The following is a 21,690-nucleotide window of genomic DNA, read 5'->3' as shown; positions in this document are numbered from 1 at the left end:
CTCGAGTATGTGAGCAATATCGAAGAAACGCTAACATCGTCTTTATTTATTTGAAATAGAGAAGTCCAGGACTTCGAAAATTATCGGCCGATGAGATTACCGTCTGCAGCCTACAAGGTATTCGCTAAGGTAATCGTCAATATAATTAGAGCAGCCTTAGAGAATAGTCAACCGAAGAACCAGACTGGCTTTCGGGAAGGCTACTCAACAATAATACAAATTACCACCATTAGTCAGGTGGTCGAGAAATGCGCAGAATATAACCAATCCCTATATACAGCGTGTTTCACCTAAGACCTTGCAATTTTTTTAAATAGGCTTTTTGAGTTCGAAAAGCGCTTTTTTCTGCATAGTATTGTCAGAGGTGTAGTACTTCAAAATACAGCTAAGACGTACTAACTAGCAGCCTGGTTAGCCTGTGTCAATTAGTAGTAGTAGTAGTAGTAGGTTTATTTGGCCATATTATATACAATATGCCCTCGAGGTGAGGCTAAAGGAGGTAGACCAAGCATGCCTCCTGACAAGGCCTACACCCCGATCACACATCATGGAAACGGGGGCCGAATGGACAAGAGATAAAAAACAATGAGCAAACATGATCACAATAGAAAATAGTTAATGATAGACAATAATAAATATCAATTAACAATAAACAAAACATTTCATAATATGCACATTTAAAAAAAAGCAGAACACAAACACACACTAAAAAAAAACAACTAAGTATACAGAATTAGCTGAAATTTAACCGGGCGAGAAAAGAATCGTCAGTTTTTTCTTGAATACAGACACACTATAACTTTCTAAAGCAATCTGAATAAGAGACTGGTAGGTATTACACAATGTTATAATTTGATAATCGGTTGTTTGTTTGCCATAATTTGTTCTGGGTCTTGCAGTAGATAGGGCAACGGAACGTAGACCATACGCAACGTTTCTTGAATTATAAGTGTTAGAAAAAGAGCTAAAGTCATGCTTGACTTTATAAAAAATATGAAGAGCCAAACTAAAATTGTATGAATGAAAGAAATTGCGAACATGAAATGTTTCGAAAAGATTTGTTTCAACAGATGAACTTGAACTTAATAAACGTAGAGCTCTTTTCTGGAGAGAAAGCAATTTGTATGAATCAGTTTTGTTGCATGTACCCCACACTAGGTTGCAATACACCAGGTGAGAATGAACAAGGGCAAAATATAGCTGTTTTTTAACTTGTAGTGGGAGGAGATGTCTAACACGATAAATAACATAAATAGATCTGGCCATTTTTAGTCTAATGTAGTTTATATGATCAGTCCAACCCAAATCGCTACGAAAAAACACACCAAGGAACCGGCAACTATGAACTTGCTCGATGTTAAAGTCATTAAAAAATAGTTTGATGTGATGATCTAATGGTTTGTTTTTTGGATGGAAGAGCATAAACTTTGTTTTGTTTACGTTTAATTGAAGTTGATTAACATAGAGCCAAACCGCTAACTCCTCAAGCCAGGCATTACATTGGTGTTCAATTACTTGGAGACTGGAGCCGGAAAAAAAGACATTAGTATCGTCGGCATACATCATGATATTAGGAGTTAATGGAATGTTTACAATGTCATTGATATAGAGAATAAATAAAAGTGGTCCCAAAATTGAACCCTGAGGGACACCGAATTTTATCATACCAAAACTGGATTTTACATCATGAATCTGAGTGTACTGTATCCGTGCAGTTAGATAACTTTCCAAAAGTGAATTTGCCACTCCACGGATCCCGTAAGTCTTTAATTTATGGAGCAGTATTGTATGTTGCACAGAATCGAAAGCTTTGCGCAGATCAAGAAAAATTCCAACTGAAAAAAGCTTAGTTTCTAAATTGTTAATTATAGAGTTCTTAATATCTAACAGAGCAGATTCTGTTGATTTACCGGCCTGAAAGCCATACTGTTGGGGGCAGATAAGATGTTTAGCTTGTAAGAAATTGTTTAGTCGCCTATAGAGTACACGCTCAGCTAACTTCGAAAACAAAGGCAATATCGAAATAGGACGGTAATTATTTGGGTCATTTTTGTTGCCTCCTTTGAATAAAACGGTAACTCGTGCGACTTTTAATTTGCTAGGGAATACACCAGAAAGTAGCATTCTGTTACAAATATGCGTAAGAGGGCCAGCAATAATATTTACAGCACATTTGATAGGAAAAGCAGCAACTTCGTCATCTCCAGGTGAGCAGGTGTTCCTAAAAGAATTAATGATAGAAATAACTTCATCCTCTGAAGTAGGGGACAAAAATATAGATTCAGTACTGCAAGAGGGTAAGTATGAGTCTACAGTCCGAGTTGAATGACAGCTAGCAGAGGGTCGGTATGCTCCGGCAGCTAAAAAGTGTTCATTCAGCATATTGGCAAGTGAAACTCCAGCATAATTCACCCCATCGACTTTCAGCTCAGAGGGAAGCCAATTCTTCCTGTTCCCTATAATAACGTTAATACCTTGCCAAAGTAATTTAGGATTGTGTAAGATTGACGAAAACTTATTAATATAGAAAAAAGATTTAGCTTTCTTTAGATTTGAGTTTAATTTATTTCGAAACTTCTTAAACTTAACTAAATCATCCGGGCATCGCGTTTCCAAAAAACGAGAGAACATTTTGTTCTTTTCTTTAATTTGTTTCAAAAGTGCTCCTGTCATCCATTCTTTTCTAGCTTTTCTATGTTTTTTTATAGTTTGAGTTGGGAACGCAGCGTAATAGCATTCAAGCAGCTTCTGAATAAATATATCATAAGCACGGGACGAGTCATTTTCACCATATACATCTACCCAATTAATTGTAGACAACAAGTGACAAAATGTGGAGATGCTCTTCTCATCATTAACTCTACGAGCGTGAACGGGTTTGTTCAATTTGGTCGTATCAGGAAAAAGTGAAAAGAAAGGCAAGTGATCACTAATCCCAGAAGAAAAAACACCGGATATGCAACTCTGAGGTGGGAAATTAGTGAAGCACAAATCAATTAATGTTTCAGAGTGCAAGGATATGCGAGTAGGCAATTCAATAGTATTGTCACAACCATTAGACAGCATTATTTCATTTAAATTAATCTTCAGAGCGTTATCCTCCAAAACGTTGATATTGAAGTCACCTAGCACAATGATACGCCAGTTGTTTTGGTTTGCAAACTTCAGAAAACAATCAATGAAGCGAAAAAAATTGTCAGAATTTCCTTGAGGGGGGCGATACACAACCATAATAGCAACTCTATGAAAAGCAATGCAGACAGTTTCAAAATCAGTACAAACAAGTGAATAATCCGACAAGACCTCAAAGCACAAATAATTTTGCACATATAAAGATACACCACCACCACGCTTTCCATCTCGAAATACTGAAATAGGTTTGTAACCAGGAAACTCGCTGACATCTGCATTTGAGGTAAACCATGTTTCAGTGAAGGCAATAAGGTCAAAATTAAAGTTCAGTTTAGTTAATTCAGCTTCTACTTCTTCTGATTTATTTTTTAGGCTTTGACAATTCAAGTGGTAAAGAGATAGTGTGTTGCGAGGATTGTAAGCACCGTCCTTTAGAAAGTCGGTGAATGACTCGGCAGTAAAATAAGCCATTGCTGAGCAGGTGTACTGCGCAGTCTCGCAGCAACAGTGATTAAACCATCTTATCAATGTCCTCCTCACAAGCTATCCTGATGGCTCGTGCACCAGCCTGCTTTCGAGCGTAGATCTTTCCTTCCTTTGACCAGACGAAAGCGTACTTCATTTCCTTAGCCTTCATTTTAGCGAGCCACAGTAAATTCCTGCTAGAAGCCGTCAGGTTATCAAAGAATCGAATGTCATCTTCGCATTCTTTGCGCTTTGAAATCCAGTCTGTTTTTGTGGATCGGTTGGCAAAACGGATCAAAACCACAGGCACCTTGTCAGGTTGAGATGGAAGGCGGTGTAGCCCTTCAATGTCCTTTGCTACAAGTGTGGGCAAGTCAAGCTTCACAGCAAGGCTGTTTACTTTGCTCAGTAAATCTTCACCATCTGTCACAGGCATTCCATGTATTTCCATGTTTTGCCGCCTACTGTACTGGCTCAGGTCGTTCAATTCCTGACGCAGTTTTCGAATTTGCTGGTCGTCCTGGTTTGCCTCAATGTCGTCAACTCTCTTACGTAGGAGCTCGATTTCCTTGTCATGCCTATTAGATACTTCGAGCAATTTGTCATACGTGTCAGACATATGTTGTACAGACATTTCAATGCTTGAAACGGTTTCCTTCAAAGATGTCAGATCATCCACTTTGGCTGTGAGATTTGCCAAAGACCTACTAATCTCAGCAAGCTGCTTGCATAAGACAGCAGAAGATGCATTACTGCTGCTATCATGACTGCGAGACGCCGAAGATCGACATGTCAAGCATTTCAGGGCTTTTCTTAATTCAGCATTTTTTGCTTTGAAACTCCGCTCCCCAACCCCTGCACACTTCCCTATATGAAACCTTTGACAGCAATCCGCACAAGTCATAAATTCTTCACCATCTATAATGTCTTCGTAGCATGCAGAACAAGGATCAAAATTTTCAGATGACATTGCAAGCAAGACACTAGACCATGGGCAGCAGTGGCAGCAGTGGCGGCAGTATGCACTGGCAGCTTAACAACAGTAAGAAAAGACAACTGACCTGCAAATTCAAAACAGTTGTTTGAGCACTCTTGTGCAGCAACGTGCCACCGCCACCGCTGCCCGATGTGTGAAGGCTCTCGACGACTTGCGCAGCTTTATAGCCAGAAGGAAGGGGCGTATCTTCACGTGATGACAGCACGATAGGCAGCCGCACACGGTGCGTCAACGAAGCCAGCAGAATGCAGATCGCGCTTGATACGGAAATTCTTGCAGACGGACAGCAGCGAAGGAACTGCAAATTCAAAACAGTTGTTTGAGCACTCTTGTGCAGCAACGTGCCACCGCCACCGCTGCCCGATGTGTGAAGGCTCTCGACGACTTGCGCAGCTTTATAGCCAGAAGGAAGGGGCGTATCGTCACGTGATGACAGCACGATAGGCAGCCGCACACGGTGCGTCAACGAAGCCAGCAGAATGCAGATCGCGCTTGATACGGAAATTCTTGCAGACGGACAGCAGCGAAGGAACTGCAAATTCAGAACAGTTGTTTGAGCACTCTTGTGCAGCAACGTGCCACCGCCACCGCTGCCCGATGTGAACTATTTCTGCAAGGCTTCTTAAATATTGAGAGGCGTGTAGCCCAGTGTAAGTAATATTCATATCTGTTTTTAGAATTTTGAAAACATGGTCGCCGTCGGCGCTGTGGCCGAGAAAATTTAGGCTGCATCGCGCGCCAAAATGCATGCGCTTTCGACAAGCTTGCAGGCAAAGCAACCTCTCCAGTGCTCGTAACTCGTCGAAGTAGCCGAAATTTGTTGGGCCACTGCGTCGATGGTAGCCGTATTTTCGAAAATCTGAAATCTGATATCGATATTACTTACGGTGGGCTACATCCCTCTCAGTAATTATGGAGCCTAACAGTAATAGTTAAAAGTTAACCAGTTAATATTACATATTACTATTTAATTATTATTAACTATTATTAAATATTAGAAAACCAGCCTGCTAGTTAGCACGTCTTAGCTATATTCTGATGTCTATACCGCTGACAGTGCTATGCCCAAAAAAGCGTTCTTTTAACTAAAAAAAAGGCTGTTTTTAAATATTTTGTGTCTAATGTTAAACACCCTGCATAGCCTTCTCACGTCAAGAGAAAGCATTCGACTCAGTCGGAGCCTCACCAGTAATGCATGCATTGCAGTACCAGGGTGTGGAAGACGTAAATCTCAAGGTACTGGAAAATATCTATAGAGGCTGGAGAATCACCGTAGTCCTTTGTAGAGAAAGTAATAAAATCAAAATCGGGAAGTGTGTCAGACAGGAAGACGAAATCTCTTTAATACTCTTCATCTCGTGTTTACAGGAGGTGTTCAGAGAGCTGTATTTTGAAGTGTTGGGGATAAAGCTGACTAGTGTTCGATTTGTTGATGACGTTGTCTTGCCAAATAACTGAGAGGAAGAACTAGAAGGCATGATGACGGAACTAGACAGTCATGGCAGAACGATGGGTCTGAAAATTATTCAACTGAACAATTTTATAAATGTTCCATGGCACGATGCGTCAATTGCAAGCATTCATTTTTTCGACAATTCCCACCGGGGAAGCACTTGAAACCTTTGGGGATCGTGTTATTTTGCCATTCCCTCCGGCCTGCAAGCGTAACGGGAATTATTGAACACGGATTCAAATGTTGCAAAATAATTTCCTCCTTGAATGAGAATTGCTTAAAACACACTTAGTTTTGTAAGTGCAGTGCAGAGCCCTATGCGACACATTGATGCAGTGTACCGACATACTAGGTGAGTGGGCGTGGGTAATTTCTCTCAAATCACAACACGCAGATTACCTGGCAACCTTCGAATGCCTTCTAGGCCTGGAGTTCTCGGGTCGTGACCCCCATGGGCGGAGGGTTATGGGGTGCGTACCCGCCGTGGGCATGGCCACAGCCGTTTCCGTCAGTCCGCTCTGGCTCTGGGATGTTCCCGACGCCTGGAGTCTCGAAGAGGCAGCCACGGTTCCGGTGGCGTACTCGACTGCCTACTATGCACTCCTGGTGCGAGGGAACATGCGGCCGGGAGAGTCGCTCATCGTCCACTCTGGCAGTGGCGGCGTCGGACAAGCGGCCATCTCCATCGCTCTCTTCATGGGATGCACCGTCTTCACTACCGTCGGTCAGTGCAGGACACCAAGCACAGATACGCCTGTCCGTTGTAGGAATCCCCTTGTGATGCTCCCTTCTAGCGACTTCGCGAGGAAGCAAGGTGGAAATTTGGGCGAGTTTGTAAGTATTCATGATTCTGTTCACAGCGCAACAAGAACGGGACAGGAGATGAAAGAGTGACACAAACAGCTGTGAACAGAATCATGAATACTTACCAACTCGCCCAAATTTCCGCCTTGCTGAACGTTATTTCTAGTACATTGAGCTCTAAGTTGTGTCCAGCGCTTGTTTGTGTCACTCTTTCGTCTCCTGTCCCGTTCTTGTTACGCTGTGAACACGATTCGCGAGGAAGGATGTGTTTTCGGTTAAACAAAAGCCGTGCATGCACCGCCGCTGACCAAGTTTGAGCGCTGAAGCTTCTGGTGTCATGAGGACACAGGATGAGGCGCAAACGTAGATCACTTGTCAAGCCACCCCATGTGGTGAGCTCGCATCTTAACATAGATACGCTGCAATTTCCTTTTATTCGTTACATTGACGTTCATTCTGAACTGCTGATAATAACATATCTGCCGTTTTCCTAGGGGGCGCGCACCTTCATGGAGATGTTGTAAGTAACTAAACAGAATTTTTGCTTTCATTCCCGTGTCCAAACCGACTAATGGCAATAACTGACGTTGAATAGACATTTTATTTTTTTGCAATAGTAATAACAACCGCATGCAGTTATGTGGCTTGCGCTCACCAGATTAAAACTTACAGAACACAATACGACGCGTTCCCTTTCCACTACCCTTCTTTAATACGGCATCTGTCGACAACCCATAATCATTTATGGCAGTAATTGAACTGATTAGCAGGCCTCCGCACCATTATAATCAGAAACCTAGGCTAGTTGTTGCTTCTAGTTAAAGGACATCATAGCTAGCGTATAACATGGACTAAAACACAGAGACACCGCTAGCGTTTTGAATGTGTTTTTCTCTCTCTTATTCAGTGCTGTTATGCGCTATTTATGATGTTCTCTCACTACGCACCATTATGTGAGCATATAAGTGGATGTCGGCTAAAACGGAAGCTGGTTCAATCACAATACCACAAAATCGCAATACCGTCATTTGGCGTGCGGCACTAGCACTACCACGAACTTTACAGATTACAGAAAAAAGCAGTTCGAATAATCATGAATGTTTCATGCGACAGCCACACGGACCCTATCTTTATAGAGCTGAATGTAACATGTATCCCTGAAATTTACACAACAACATCAATCAAGCGTTACGAAGCCGGTATTAAACAAAACAACAATGTTGTTAGCAGTATCGCAAGCTTATGTCCCAAAGTATAAACACGCAAAACTCGCCAAGTGCAACAATGGAAAATTCCGCGCCTCCACACTAATCACGGCCAACAAAGTATCTTCTCGTGTTTTTTCTTGAATTAACTGAAGTTTTGTAATTTATCAGATGTATGAAATTCTATGATCATGTATTACAGTAATGTAGCGTCTTTGCCAAAAGTAACTGGGCTAGGCGGCTTGTTTTTTAGCCACGTAGCGAAACACTTAGAGCCCTGAAGTTTGGAATCTGTGAACAGTAAGGTGAACCCTTGTCCTCAAGTTTCTACACCTTTCGGTCCTTAAGGGTGCCGTAGCGGCTCCGTTAAACGGTTGAGGAATAAAAACTCGTTGCTCGGTTACTTCTGGCAAAGGGTGTGCGTGTGCTTGCTGTATGCCGCCGTGTTCACGGGGCGGCGGACCCTGTCAAGCCCATCTTGAGGCTTTTTGTTTGTGGCCCTTCAACACCGCTGATGCCTAAAATAAACGGATTGATTGATTGATTGATTGATTGATTGATTGATTGATTGATTGATTGATTGATTGATTTGATTGATTGATTGATTGATTGATTGATTGATTGATTGATTGATTGATTGATTGATTGATTGATTGATTGATTGATTGATTGATTGATTGATTGATTGATTGATTGATTGATTGATTGATTGATTGATTGATTGATTGATTGATTGATTGATTGATTGATTGATTGATTGATTGATTGATTGATTGATTGATTGATCTTGGTATGTGCTAGTCGGTTACATATCATGAACCATTAAGCAGAGCGAAGAACGAAGGCGACAGAGAAGCAACAAAGCGCATTCCCTGTCGTTTCTCTGTTGCTTCTTTTTCGCGCTGCTTAATAACGATTCATGACGTGCGGTAATACTTCTGGTGGTTCCCATTAAGGCCGGCCACGCTGTCATGGAATATGAACATAAAGCTCTGTAAAAGGTATCACTAGTATGACACGCACAAATTTTACACCTCAATGCGGGAAAAGGCATTGACCTCTCAGCACTGGCATTCTTGCACTGCTATGAACTCAGTCTCTTCTTTATGACACCAAAAATCAAGGCCGTTATAAGTACGTGGAAGTTGTAGTGCGGTAGCCCCGCTAGGCGCATTTTCCGACTTTGGGAATACGTTTTACATTCCTGAAGCCTGCTTTGCGGCAGGCAGCCCACCTGCCCACCGATTGTAGGCAGCCTGCCATGTGTGTACAAATGGCCTGGTGAAGGGTACACCTGGGTGAAGGCCTTCAAGATAAATGCCTTCAGGGTAAAAGCCTTCAGGTCAAAGGCTTTTATAGTGAAGGCCAAGGTAAATGCCTTCTTGGTAAAGGCATTTATGTAGGAGTTAGTTTAGGCCAAAGGTCTTTAGGTAGAATGACTTTAGGCCAAAGACCTTTATATTAAAGGCCTTTAGGACAAATGCCTTTAGAACGTAAGGACTTTAAGCGCCCTCGTAAGTAGTGCTACTGCACGATATTCCGCGCTTAGCCATACTAAACCATCTGCTATTTTTTAAGTCATCCTGATCCTATCGTCTTCTACTCCTGCCCTTTAGGTTCCAAGGAGAAGCACGATTTTCTCAAGCGTCGGTTTCCACAGCTCACGGATCGGAACATAGCAAGCTCGCGGGACCTTTCCTTCGAGGCACACGTGCTGCGAGAAACGAAAGGCAGGGGTAAGAGTGCTGCGATCGCTTCATATGGAACCGATGTTAAGCGAAATACGCAGTAGATGGAATTGGCCTTCCTCGGTAAAGCTCCAATAAAAATTTAGGGACATGTTTCAAGTGGAGTTCACGCTGTCCACTAGTCGGGCTCCAAGTGTTCTTTAAACAAAATTTTATTGTGTTTTCTGGTTCTTGAAAAAAGTACTCACAGACGACGTCATGCACTCGTTTGCGGCTAGGAAGGAATAAGCCTAACATCATGTTTTCGGAGAGAAGCCAACAGCCACAGAAACCAAGGGGCACAGGGGATTTTTCGGGGCTGATAACGATAAGTGCGTGAGTACTGACAAAAAAACACTTGCTGTGGACTTGCCCGGCTACAGCCTCCGTGAGACGACTCTTTCTACGGAAGGTAGGCCTGCGGTGGGACGTTGCAGGAGTCTATCGCAAGTTGACATATGATAATAGATTTATCGAGAACTTTTCCCACTTTTTAAGCGAGGCTTGTTTACACTCCTTCTTCTATATTTCTCTCCCTTTCTCATTATGCCTAATGGCAAACATCTCGAATAAAAATATTATTCTAGCTACTATTTAATGTGATGCATTCCCGCTTTACAATCTCTCCGTTCACATCCTTACTCCTTCCAGGCGTAAACCTCGTGCTGAACTCTCTCTCCGATGACAAGCTGCAGGCCAGCTTGCGCTGCCTGGCGAAGCACGGCCGCTTCTTGGAGATCGGCAAGGCTGACCTGTCCAAGGACTCCTCCTTGGGAATGTCCGTGTTCCTCAAGAGCATCTCATTTCAAGGCATCCTGTGGGAGACACTGCACGACGACGATCCCTGCACTGCGGAAGACAAGCGTCGCGTCCCAGAACTTGTCCGAGAGGGCATCGCCTCCGGTGCTGTCCGGCCGCTAAACACAAGCCTGTTCAGGTGGACTCGGGCAGAGGAGGCTTTCCGCTTTATGGCCTCTGCAAAACATACGGGAAAAGTCGTGCTTGAGGTAAGCTGCGTTATGGAATACGGTTTATAAAGTAAAACACGCGTTGGTGTTCTTTCTTGTTAAAGGGTCAGTCTACTCACCGAGATGAGTGTATAAATAATGGCATATTCTGGTAGTTGACACCCTATAAAATCAATAACGAGGGGTCTGCGCCCGGTTTAGGCAGGAATTTATATTTTATTTCGGCGTTAAAAGTCGCGTAAAAAAGCATGGTGGCGACCCCAAACGTTCATTTTGTTCAAGAAAGTGGTAGTCTTTTTTTGTAGAAGCATAAGTGAATATACTACGTACCATTTGTATGCCCCAATGTCAGAGAAACGCACGTTTTGTTCTAGTAAACTGTAGAAGGCGTACCGCTCGCTTTTTCTATAAATCACATGAATATTTATAGTTACACGTACGCAAAACGCAGGCACATTCCCCCTTTTAGTTCAGCGTATGCTAGCAGAGACGCAAAAATAAACTCAGCCTATAGTGGCGCCATCTGGTCGTCAGGACGGGAACCATTGCTGTAAACAAACCGACTCTCCACTTAAGCCTAGAAGCGGCAGAATCGTCACTCTAATTATTAAAATAAAGCAAATTTATCTCTTATATGTTTTCTTATAGGCGAGATGAGACGAAGCGAAAGACAGGCGCCCCATTTATGGCCAGTGAACGCACTGAAAAAGGCAGCAACAACGAGTATTCAGTCCGAAGCGAGAGGTCCGGCTTCTACGGGTGCCGCCATGTTTGTCGCCGCGCGGCGGAAATCCAGATGGTTGCCAGATGAGACTACCATCTCATACAGATGTGTTCCCACATTAATAAATTCTATTTTAAAATGTTCTACCGCACTCCTTGGCACCACAGCTGGCTAAACGGTAATTTGAGTAAAGAGCTATCGGTTGCCGCAAAGAAAATATGGTCGATAAAATTCAGTAGACTGACCCTTTAACAACTCTGGGCGGAAAAGTATGTTCTTTGCGTTGAAAATTTAGCAAACGTTAATGCAGATGTTTGTGAGAACATAGCTGCACGTGTATCGCTTTACTATGCACGGCCCGTTCTGCCATTTCGATATTCGCTATAGTCACGTGAGACAGGACATGGCGCAAGCGAACCGTGATGAAGAGCGGCAAGCCGAGTCGCTCAGCTTACAAAGAGGCTACGTGACCTCTTTGATGGTGCCGTCTCTTGGATCCGGAAAAGTAATATTTTCACTGTAAAAAGGAACTGCTTTCGATGTTGGCAATGCCGACCGTGAGGCCACGCACTTAAGTTAAACAACAGGTGGAAAGCATCAGTGCTTCCTCCTCTTTCAGTGGACCATAGTCGGACGCAACTCAAGAATGCAGCGGCAGGAGCCCGTCAAAAGATGCTCCCCAGCCAATGGTGACCTATTGCCATGACGCCGCAGCCAACCACAACATTGCACCTGCTAACGTACACCTGATGGCAGCCGTTGCAGGTGGAAGGCGGTTGACAGCGGTGTAATGACAACAGGTCTTCGCCACTAACTGGAGAGCCTTTGAGGGACATCTGTCGTTTCGTTCCGCAGGTTTCCGTCGTGTATTTCTACGCCGTGCATTGAACTAAGTGTTTGCTCGTGGACAACGCACTGTCGAGTGACTGACGCTAAATGCGCGCAGGTTCGGAAGGAAGAGAGCCCACGCAGGACGTGCCCCGCATTGCCTCTCACCGTGGCGGCCGTGGCACGCACCTACTTCTATGAACACAAGTCGTACGCCATCGTTGGAGGACTGGGCGGCGTCGGCCTGGAGCTCGCCGACTGGATGATGGCGCGAGGCTGCCGAAGGCTCCTGCTCAGCTCCCTTTCGGGGGTGAAAACGGGGTACCAGCGCCAGTGTCTTCAACGTTGGCGCCACGCTGGGGCTCAGGTCCTTGTGACTAGGGCGAACGTCTCGACGGAGGAAGGAGCCTGGCAGACGATCGAGGAAGCTTCGTCTATGGGGCCTATCGGCGGCATCTTCAACCTAGCTCTAGCAAGTGAAAAACACGCCTATCACTAACCGTTTTGTAAGCAGTTCAGTCCTCTGTCGGAAAGACAAATTTCCGGCGTCCCTTCGAAATGCTATGTTTGCGTGTACTCACAGCCTCATTGTTATACAAAAGGCCGCATGTCTGGATGCGTCGCGAGGTCGATCGTGGGGTCACTACCCGAAGCGAACAGTCTTTTCCTGCGTTTCGCCGCCGTTAACTTGCCCCCGAGTCGTACGTCATGGCATAAAAAATCGGATATACTGCGAAAAGGATGTCATTCTGTGGGTGGGTCTTCAGTAAATTCGTGCATTAATTAGTTGCTTGAGGGAGGGCTATCGAAGCTCCCCTCTAATAAGCAAGATAAACACGTACGCCCACTTTCCCGGGAGCGCCTCTGAGCTATCTTCTATGAGAATGTTGTTCCCTTCAAAAATATTGTCTGCGAAAGAAGCGTTCGAGTCGTTGATCTGTGCAAGCATTCAATTTGGCAGTGTGCAACACTGCTGTCCGTGGCTGTGCAACAAAGCTGTCCTGTCCGCAGAGCAAGTCCACCTTGCAAGGGCCGAACACAGTTCGCAAAAAAGTCGAACTGAATGATTGAAAAATAAGTGTAAGACTCTTATGCAGAACAATCTGCAGAGCCATATTGCCGCGAAGCTTTCTGGGGTGTTTGTTTTTCCATGATCTTTGTTTACTGCCTCCGCACTTTGTCAGTGACGCGAGATGTTCTTAAACATTTAGAATAATCTTTAAAACACTTTTATGTTTCAAAATTTGTCATTCATCTATGCTTCATTTTTTGCAGAGCTTTGGCTACGCAGAATCTTTTGCATCTGTACGTTTTAATATACTTCATTTTAGTTATCGCCCTTTTTGACAAAGCTTTGGCCACGTAGAATCTTTTGCGTTCTTTCTTTGACTTATACTGTTTCTTTTCTTCTTCATGTTTTTGTTCCTCTTTGATCTTGTGTCATTCTTTACATGTTGGTGCATCTTTAAACTTGCTGGTCGTCTTGATTTGCAACACTTTTCCTTATTATTTCGTACACGGAGGTAACTTGATTCGTATGAAGATAGCTTGTTGGCTTCTTCTCAAATAGTTCACAGCACCTTTCCTGTCCGCTTCTGGGCCTTCGCCCATGTTTTCGCGCGCTGCTCTTTGTTGTTAGTTATTAGTATGCACCAGCTATAGACGAGACCAAGGTTTTCGGGAACATTCTCTGCTCTGTGTGCGCTCCATCACAGGAATTGACACAATGACGTCCGCAGCGTCCTTCTTTCCTCCTTCTCGTCGTTCTTTCAGTCGTCACCGCCGCGGAAACCGTCGAGCGAACGAGTATTCCCGAAACATTTTACAGCTGCATTATCAGCGCAATTACAGAGGCGTCGTACTCCCTAAACAGAAAAGAATAAAAAGGGAGTAAGCTGTCCTCTAGCGCACTTTCTTTTTATAAAAGGGAGCGCGCTCGAACGCAGCTTCATCACTTTGTAATCATACAGACGTATTCCTGCTTAGATTGTAGTGGTAACACGGGGTATACCTATAGGGTGCATCCAACACTACCTTATTTTTGTTGTGTCTGTCAGTCGAAAATAGCGAATCATGTCTTTTCCCTGTTCTTCCTCGGTCGCTAGCCCTTCTGCCTATTCCTCAGGTTCGGGCTGGTGGCGAAGGGTCCGGCCGGATAGCGCCGCGCGGTGCATGCAGCCTGAGTTACTAACACGGGGCTCCCGCCGAAGCGCACCACATGGTGGACAACGTGTAAACGAGCGTCGCGCCACGCCACTCCATTTGGAAATAAAGCCCCTCGATGGGACTTTATTTGGAAAGCGGGAGATCAAACAAGTATGGAAAATGTAGGACGAGTTAGTGCATTCATGTCTACGCGTTCGTTAGGGTTGTGACAACCGATGTTTCGTTGAGAGACGCCTTTTTTTTTTAAGGATTGTGTGGACCTGCAGTGAAGCTCCGCTCGCGTTCAGGACCACCGAACAGAATTTCTCTGTGGCAGAAAGCAGGCCGTTGTTAAAGCTTTTCTTGTTATCTAAACAAGAAGCTACGTACGGGACGAAGTTATCTCAAGAATTTTGATGCCTGTGGCTTGTTTGAAAGAGTCAACATTAAAAAGCTGCTGTTGAATTATACTATAGCATGTACAAAAAACTCCTAAATGTCTGTCTAAAATACAAATTCTATGTATGGCACCTGCAATAGACGAGCTCGTGTTCCAGACAGCCGAAAATGCGGCCTTTCGGAATATTATCTTTTGAGTCTATGCTAAACAAAATGGCGTACTTGTGACCCCCCCCCCCCCCCCCCCCATGAAGGCTGTAGCTTATCACCGAGGTTCCCAAAGTATAGCTTTTATTAAAGCGCAACTCGAAGGTGAACAGTAAATGCTCACATTCAGCAGGATCTCATCTTGCGTACAATATATCGTTTTGCAAAGTAAAGGGCACAACTATTTTAAAGGAGTAAAAGCAGGAAATCGGAACCGAAACTTGGCAGCGTGGCCAGGGTGATGCTTCTCATGACGTAGTGGTAACGTCATCAACATTACTAGCAAAACATTTGTACGTGCGTTGAATGGTATAGAAAATGTGATACCTCTAAACAGATGCCGAAAGTGACTAAATAAAAGCCTGCAAATTTTCTTCAGCGAACAGGGAGTGCATACTAACGTACTCGTAAAATTTGTAGCCCCTCAACTGCACTGTTGCTCGTATAAATCGCCTGAACTAAGGCCACGTAATCGGCTAACTTTAAAATTGATCCGCGCAATAATGAGGCACAAAATGGTTTCCAAACTTCATTGAAATTATCCACAAGGAGAGAAGAACTTACAGTAAAAATTTCATTACGCTACGGGAACTCCGAAATTCCATCGGAGTTTTAAAGTTACCTGTTAGAATGGCAGCTGTAACCGCTCTCTGGGTATTGTATGCAGCCTACACCGAACACCGATCGAATAAATGACTGGTCGCCCCTGAATGTAGTGATTCGCTGGGCTTTTGTCAAATGCCGGTCCCCACTGCACTGGCGATGTTGCGCCGAGAAGAAAATGTCTTTCTAAAATCTCTATTGAAAGTTCGCGAACTTTCTCCACTTTCCAACTCTCTGCAGGTTCTCCGCGATGCCCTCTTTGAAAACCAGACAGCGGAGTCTTTCGATAGCGTGTTCAAGCCCAAGGCAGTCGGCACGCAGCGACTGGACGAGCTGTCTCGCCAGGTGTGCCCCGAACTGGACCACTTCGTCGTCTTCTCATCCTTGGCGTGTGGTCGGGGAAACGTCGGACAGACCAACTACGCTTACGCAAACTCCGTCACAGAGCGCATCTGCGAACGTCGCGTTGCCGATGGTCTGCCCGGTGAGTGATCCCTCTCGCGGGCGTTCAACGTTAATGGGGTAATTGTTTGAATAGCACACATTAAAGGGTTGCTCCCCGAGCTATCTGGTTCGCTGTTATCAAACTGAAAATCTTCTAGAAATGTCCGTACTTTGAACCCCCATAAAGAACAGAAAGAATATATCAGGAAGTCTTGACTGTTTTACTCCAATGTTTTACGGGAATCCCGCAAGGTGGAGTAAATTGCGATAAGGGAATAATTACGCACTACCCACCCACACTAGCCCAAGTGCAGTCACACGGCTACAAAAGAAAGTTATACAGCTTCCACAATAAAACTTCATCTGAAACATTCGTCCTGATCAGCGCAGCGAGCCCGGGGAAGCCGCTCTACCACTAACCTAACCAAGACAGCCAGCAGATTCTAGTGCGAGGCCGAAAGATCAACTACTCGAAGTAGAAACGGTGTCGGTCCAGTGTTATATAGGGGAATTCCAAGGTGGTTTATTGCGGCCCTTGGGTGCGTGCTAATGAATAATTACTCCCTTATTCCCCGACTACTTTCTCCACAAATTTCAGGTTTGCCCTGTCTAAATATATAATCTGTAAGCCGCTAATTCTACATAGATTACTTTAATGGCTATTAAAGACGAAGTGGTACTTGCGTAATGATGCGGAACAACTTGGATTCTCCTAAACATCCTCCTCTACGTTCCCACTCGACCGTTGTTCCTTGCAACGACCACTCATCAGGCACCGTGGTAGCGCAGAAAACGTTAGAAAGCAGTAGTTAATCATGATATAACTAGTATTAAGGATTTCGCTCGTCAACTATGCCCCACGAACGAAATGTTCAAAAAATGTTGATTAACAGCGTCCATCTATCGTCCAGGCGCACCTGCTTTCTCCACCTGTTCTCCTGTACTCCTGCCCTCGTGTTTTCACATTTCAATCACCCTGCGTTGGATAGCTGGTCATGCTGGGATCGAGGGAAATGAGTTCGTAGATCAATGAGCCCGTGAAATCAACATCCGAGCGTCTTTAATCCCTTGGCCAAATCCAACGTCCGCGGAAGACGCCGCAACATACAAAGAGCAAATCGCGGAACACACCCAGAACACCAGAGAAAATCGCTCAATTTTACCCCAGCCTTACCCGTCACTCAACACGGAACGAGCACACGTGCTTCCCAAAGCTCAAACAACGCTCTCTTCGCCCAGCTAATGCTCTACACCTTCGGATGGCGCGACACAGCCCACTGTCTGAACAGTCCAGAGACCAGGGCAGACACAGAACACATCCTTTAATCACGTAACACTGCAATTGCCTCCCCTTATTTCCCTTACTCTCTCCCACCTTCCTGGAGTGCTTGGCTTCACTTGGGCGTCGATCGCGGGCTTCTTGCGGGGCTTGGGAATGGTCGCGATTTCCGCATGTTTCCACTTCTTCGGTACGTGGCCTTTGCTCCAGAGTTCTTCATTCAGGCTTTCGGTGAGGTCGTGAATGTGCACCGGGCTCAGGTTTCGAATCATGGCGTTGGTTATTTTGTCGGCCCCGGGAGAGGTGTTGCGCTTTGAGACTCGCGCCGCGGCCTACACTTCTTTATCCGTGATCGGAGCGTCTATAGTTGTGCCCTTGGTTCCCCTTGTATTTCAGGAGGCAGGGTCACACGAGGTCTCTACCCAGGTATCTAATTTTTTTTTAGGGCGTCTATGAGGCCCTGGTCGTTTCCGGAGAATTTCTGAGCTATTTCTTGAAGCTTGCGACTAGTTGCCGACCTTTCCTTGCCGGGCTCGATCAGGTAACGCAAGATGGCCCACGTCAGCGCCGTACTCAGGGTGCCCTTGAGAGGGGTGCAAAACTGGACCCAATTTTGCTGCGTCAGCTCAGCCGCGTTGTCTGGCTTCTTCCGTTATCCGCTCGATTCGGGGACGTAGTTTCTCTTCCAGTGTCTCTTCCACCGTTTGACAATGCCCTCGTGGGCTTCCCACAGGTGTAAGAGCTGCCGGTCTACTTAGGGCGTCTTGACCGCGTGCTGGATGCTTTGGGTAGTTTGGTTTGCGGGCGTACGGGAGATGTTGCATTCACTCTGCAATGACATTTATTCTAATTTTGCCGATTGTTCTCTTGAGTTTCGGGATGGATACCGAGATGCTGAAGATGTAATGATCGCTGCCCAGTGTTTTGCCAAGGTGCGCCCACGAGCATTCCTTTACGTGTTTGACAAAGGACAGGTGTCCGGAAACGTGTCTCGACTGACGCTGTTGCCTATTCGATTTGTTTGGAGCAGATTCGATACGAATTCAAGGCTCACTTGGTCGACCGCATCGAGGAGTGATCTCCTTTTCGGCGTGTTTTGCTGGTAGCCTTGTGTCTGCTGTTTGTCTCCCACCACTAACAGCTGGTCGATGCCGGTGGCTCTGGCGCTGTCATAAATGATGCCGAAGTCGTCCTTCTGATATTACAGCGTCCATAAGCCTCGTTAAGGCATAGCGGTCAACTTCCGCAGCCGGGAAGGATTAACGTAGACACAGCTGTGCTGAAAAACACTAATAGTCCATTTGAGTGGCAAGTACTGCAACACTAATGCAGTTGCCATGTGTTGCTGTTTTTTGCGGCCGCTGAGACAGGCCTGTAAAATGTCGTACACCATTTATCTATCCTTGAGCACCCTTCTGCATTCTCTCTCATCCTGATACTGCAAATTATAAATCTGAGGGTATTTATCTTGCAGCGTCAGTTTGAGGTTATGATGCATGTAATTTAAGTGAATACTCGACCTTTAGCCAGTAAGCTGATAAACAAACGTCATTTAAAGGAGCTCTAAAACATCTTCCAAGGAGAGTACCTCAACTCGCTCAGTCTATCCATTGTGTTGTCATGAACTCCTAAGCCAAAGAAAAAAGATTAGGAGTCACTTTGGCGACTAAAGTGGTGCAAGGCGAAAGCCTTACTACAGCATTCTGTCACGAATGTGGTTGTGAATGATGATTCAAGTGCTGCCAGCGAATGACGCGTCCATTGGCTGTCTGCGTGTGTTACTGATGTGTGGTTAACATGTAAAGCTTCGCCTGTAAGAGTGGAACGCGACAGCGTCTTGCAACGCTGCCAGGGAGTCCACAGAACGCCATCGCCAATTCGGCTGTACGCCTTGCTGGACGGTAAATTTATTTTTTGAGGAAAGGAAATGTATCTCTCTCGCATATCTGGGTGGACACCTGTACCTCGCCGTAAGGGAAAGGGGGAAGATGGGAGTGAACGAAGACGCCGTATTAGCTAGACGCGCCTTTGTTCATTCCAAACCATTCAGCTGGCATTACGGAGTGGCTAGCGTGCTCGTATCGCACTCCGGAAACCCTGGTTCGATTCCCCAACTCGACCAATTTCGTTCTCGGTTTTATTGATTTATGCGGTCTAACTAGAAAGGTTAATTAGGCTATTTCATATTTATATTATTGTATTTCTATCCATCGTGTTCTGTCATTCACCTGTCAATTGTTGGAACTGTCTAGGATGTTCGACACAACGTATATGAAACGAGCAACGTCGAACTGAGTGGGGGGGACGATCTGTTCTCGCTTCGGCGAGCGCGGCTTCGGTCGCTTCTTTTTTTGAGCAGCGTCCGCTTCGGCGGACGCGGTTGTTGATGCGACGCGCGTCTTTTCTTTCCTTTTTGTCTTTCCTCTGATCTTTTACTCTTCTCTATCTGCACGTGGCAGCGGTGGTGGCTTGGCTCGAGCCAGTAGCAGGCCCGTGCAATTTCCTCTTCATCCTTCTCTCAGTCACAACAACAACAACATCGAACTGAGTGGGGAAGTGCGTGGTGGTGGAGCGAACGCGGCTTCGTACTTATGTTTTTTTTTTCAGCAGCGTCTTCTTCCGCGGACGCTGTTGTCGCTGCGGCGCGCGTCTTTCTTTTCTTTTCCTCTTTCTTCTGACCTCTTCATTCTCTTCTATCTTAATTAGGCTAATTGATTAATTAAGCAATTAACTAAACTCAGTCCAACTTAGTTGGAGCATCACTATACGATCCCTTTGATTGGTTGCATGGTTACTAGCCAAAGTACAATTGGCCCCATTTGAAATTCGCGCACTGTGACGTCACGAGCATTTCGACCAATTGAAAAGCGTGACATTTTCTGTCGACAACTCCTGCTTACAACGATGAGGCATTAAAGGCTTCCGCCTTAATACATTTCTACACGCAGCAGAGAACCCACAATCACGCGTGAAAGTTGACGAGCCCTTCCCGGCGTCTTTTTCATGCCCAAACCTTCCTCAGCCGCACGCTCCTGCGTACACCAGTTCAGAGGTGGCCATTGGTTAGTTCCTTTTAGACGTCAGGCAGCTACCATGGCCGCGGCCAATAATAAGCCGCGTAGCTACGGCGGGTCAGAAAGCTCCGCCCCCGGCGGTGGGGCCGGCGGAGGAGCGACGACCGAAAAAAGTGACGAGAGGAAGAGGAAAGGCGCGAAGACATACAAATTAAAATTCTGACTACAGATAACTCAGCTTCTACAAAACGCATTAAGAAAAATTCTTGCTAGCGGATATTTGTGAAGCGGCATCCATTAAAATCCTAGGTATACAGACACTTTATAGAGTCCCTTTTCAAAGCCCTTTTAAGAAAAACTCTACATCAGTAGAGAGCATTTGAAGTAGTTTAGGTTTCGATTATCTGAACGCGCTGTTTCAGCTTTCAGTGACTGTGTGTTTCATTAAGCATTGCCACTCGATAGTTCTCTGCAGTGTCAAGGATTTAGAGCACCTGCTGTTGCCAACTGTCTTGCAGCGGACGAATAAGGATCAATGGCACACTGTGAAAACAGGGCTGGATGGTTAACCAAATGTGCAGATATTGCTTGTGCTACAACGGGCCTGGTCCTGCTCATTTTGAGAGCCCCTATATTATCAAGTGCGGTGGTAACTAAGGCTTCAGAAAAAAAAATAAAATAACAGTATATAAGGAGTGAGATAATTTGCTTCACCACTTTGTGCTCTCCAGCAATATTGAGACAACGGCCACTGACTCTCCGATTCACACACTCAGCTACTGCATTCTTTGTCTTCCAAGGGCTGGCGATTCAGTGGGGTCCCATCGCTGATGTGGGCACGCTGCACAGAACAGTGGGCGGTGACGCGAAATTCGAAGGCTACGCGCCGCAGAGGATAAGCTCCTGCATGAACGTGCTGGACCAATTCCTGAGCCAGGACAAACCCGTGGTGTCAAGCCGTGTGAAGGCCGACGACTCGAGCAAGTGTGAAGAGATGAGGGCAACTGATCTCGTGCACGCCATCGCTCATATTTTTGGTAAGCTGCCAATTGCCAGTATTGCTGTTTTTTTCGCTGTACAAACGCACCCAGGTTTTAAAACGCTACAACTCTTGTGAGCATAAGCATTTTTGAGCTTCTTCTGCCGAAATCAGGACGATTTTTATCTTCCTAAAACATTTATTTATGTCCTTCAGCGGCCTTGAAGTTGAGGCTGGTGGTGTCAAAGTGATTTTATTTGCTTTTTTTCTACGGTCAGGAACCACAGCAGCATCATTGCGTCTAATGCAAAACGTAA

The 21,690-nt window shown here is 45.2% G+C and overlaps 1 protein-coding gene across 1 annotated transcript in view; it reads left to right on the top strand.

The window, feature by feature from the left end:
* Window positions 1-21,624, top strand: part of LOC149360481 (fatty acid synthase-like) — a 78,792-nt gene extending 57,168 nt beyond the window's left edge. Inside the window, 7 exon segments of the mRNA XM_089567858.1 lie at window positions 6,442-6,771; window positions 9,673-9,792; window positions 10,435-10,790; window positions 12,422-12,775; window positions 15,898-16,141; window positions 21,195-21,431; window positions 21,590-21,624. Of these exon segments, the coding sequence (XP_089423984.1) occupies window positions 6,442-6,771; window positions 9,673-9,792; window positions 10,435-10,790; window positions 12,422-12,775; window positions 15,898-16,141; window positions 21,195-21,431; window positions 21,590-21,624 (1,676 nt within the window).
* Window positions 21,625-21,690: the final 66 nt, after the last annotated feature.

Source organism: Amblyomma mixtum, chromosome 2 (assembly GCF_055824585.1).
Source record: "Amblyomma mixtum isolate Tamu chromosome 2, ASM5582458v1, whole genome shotgun sequence".
Classification (NCBI taxonomy): Eukaryota; Metazoa; Arthropoda; class Arachnida; order Ixodida; family Ixodidae; genus Amblyomma; species Amblyomma mixtum.
The sequence above is the reverse complement of the archived record's forward strand: the minus strand, read 5'-3'. Positions and strand labels throughout refer to the sequence as shown.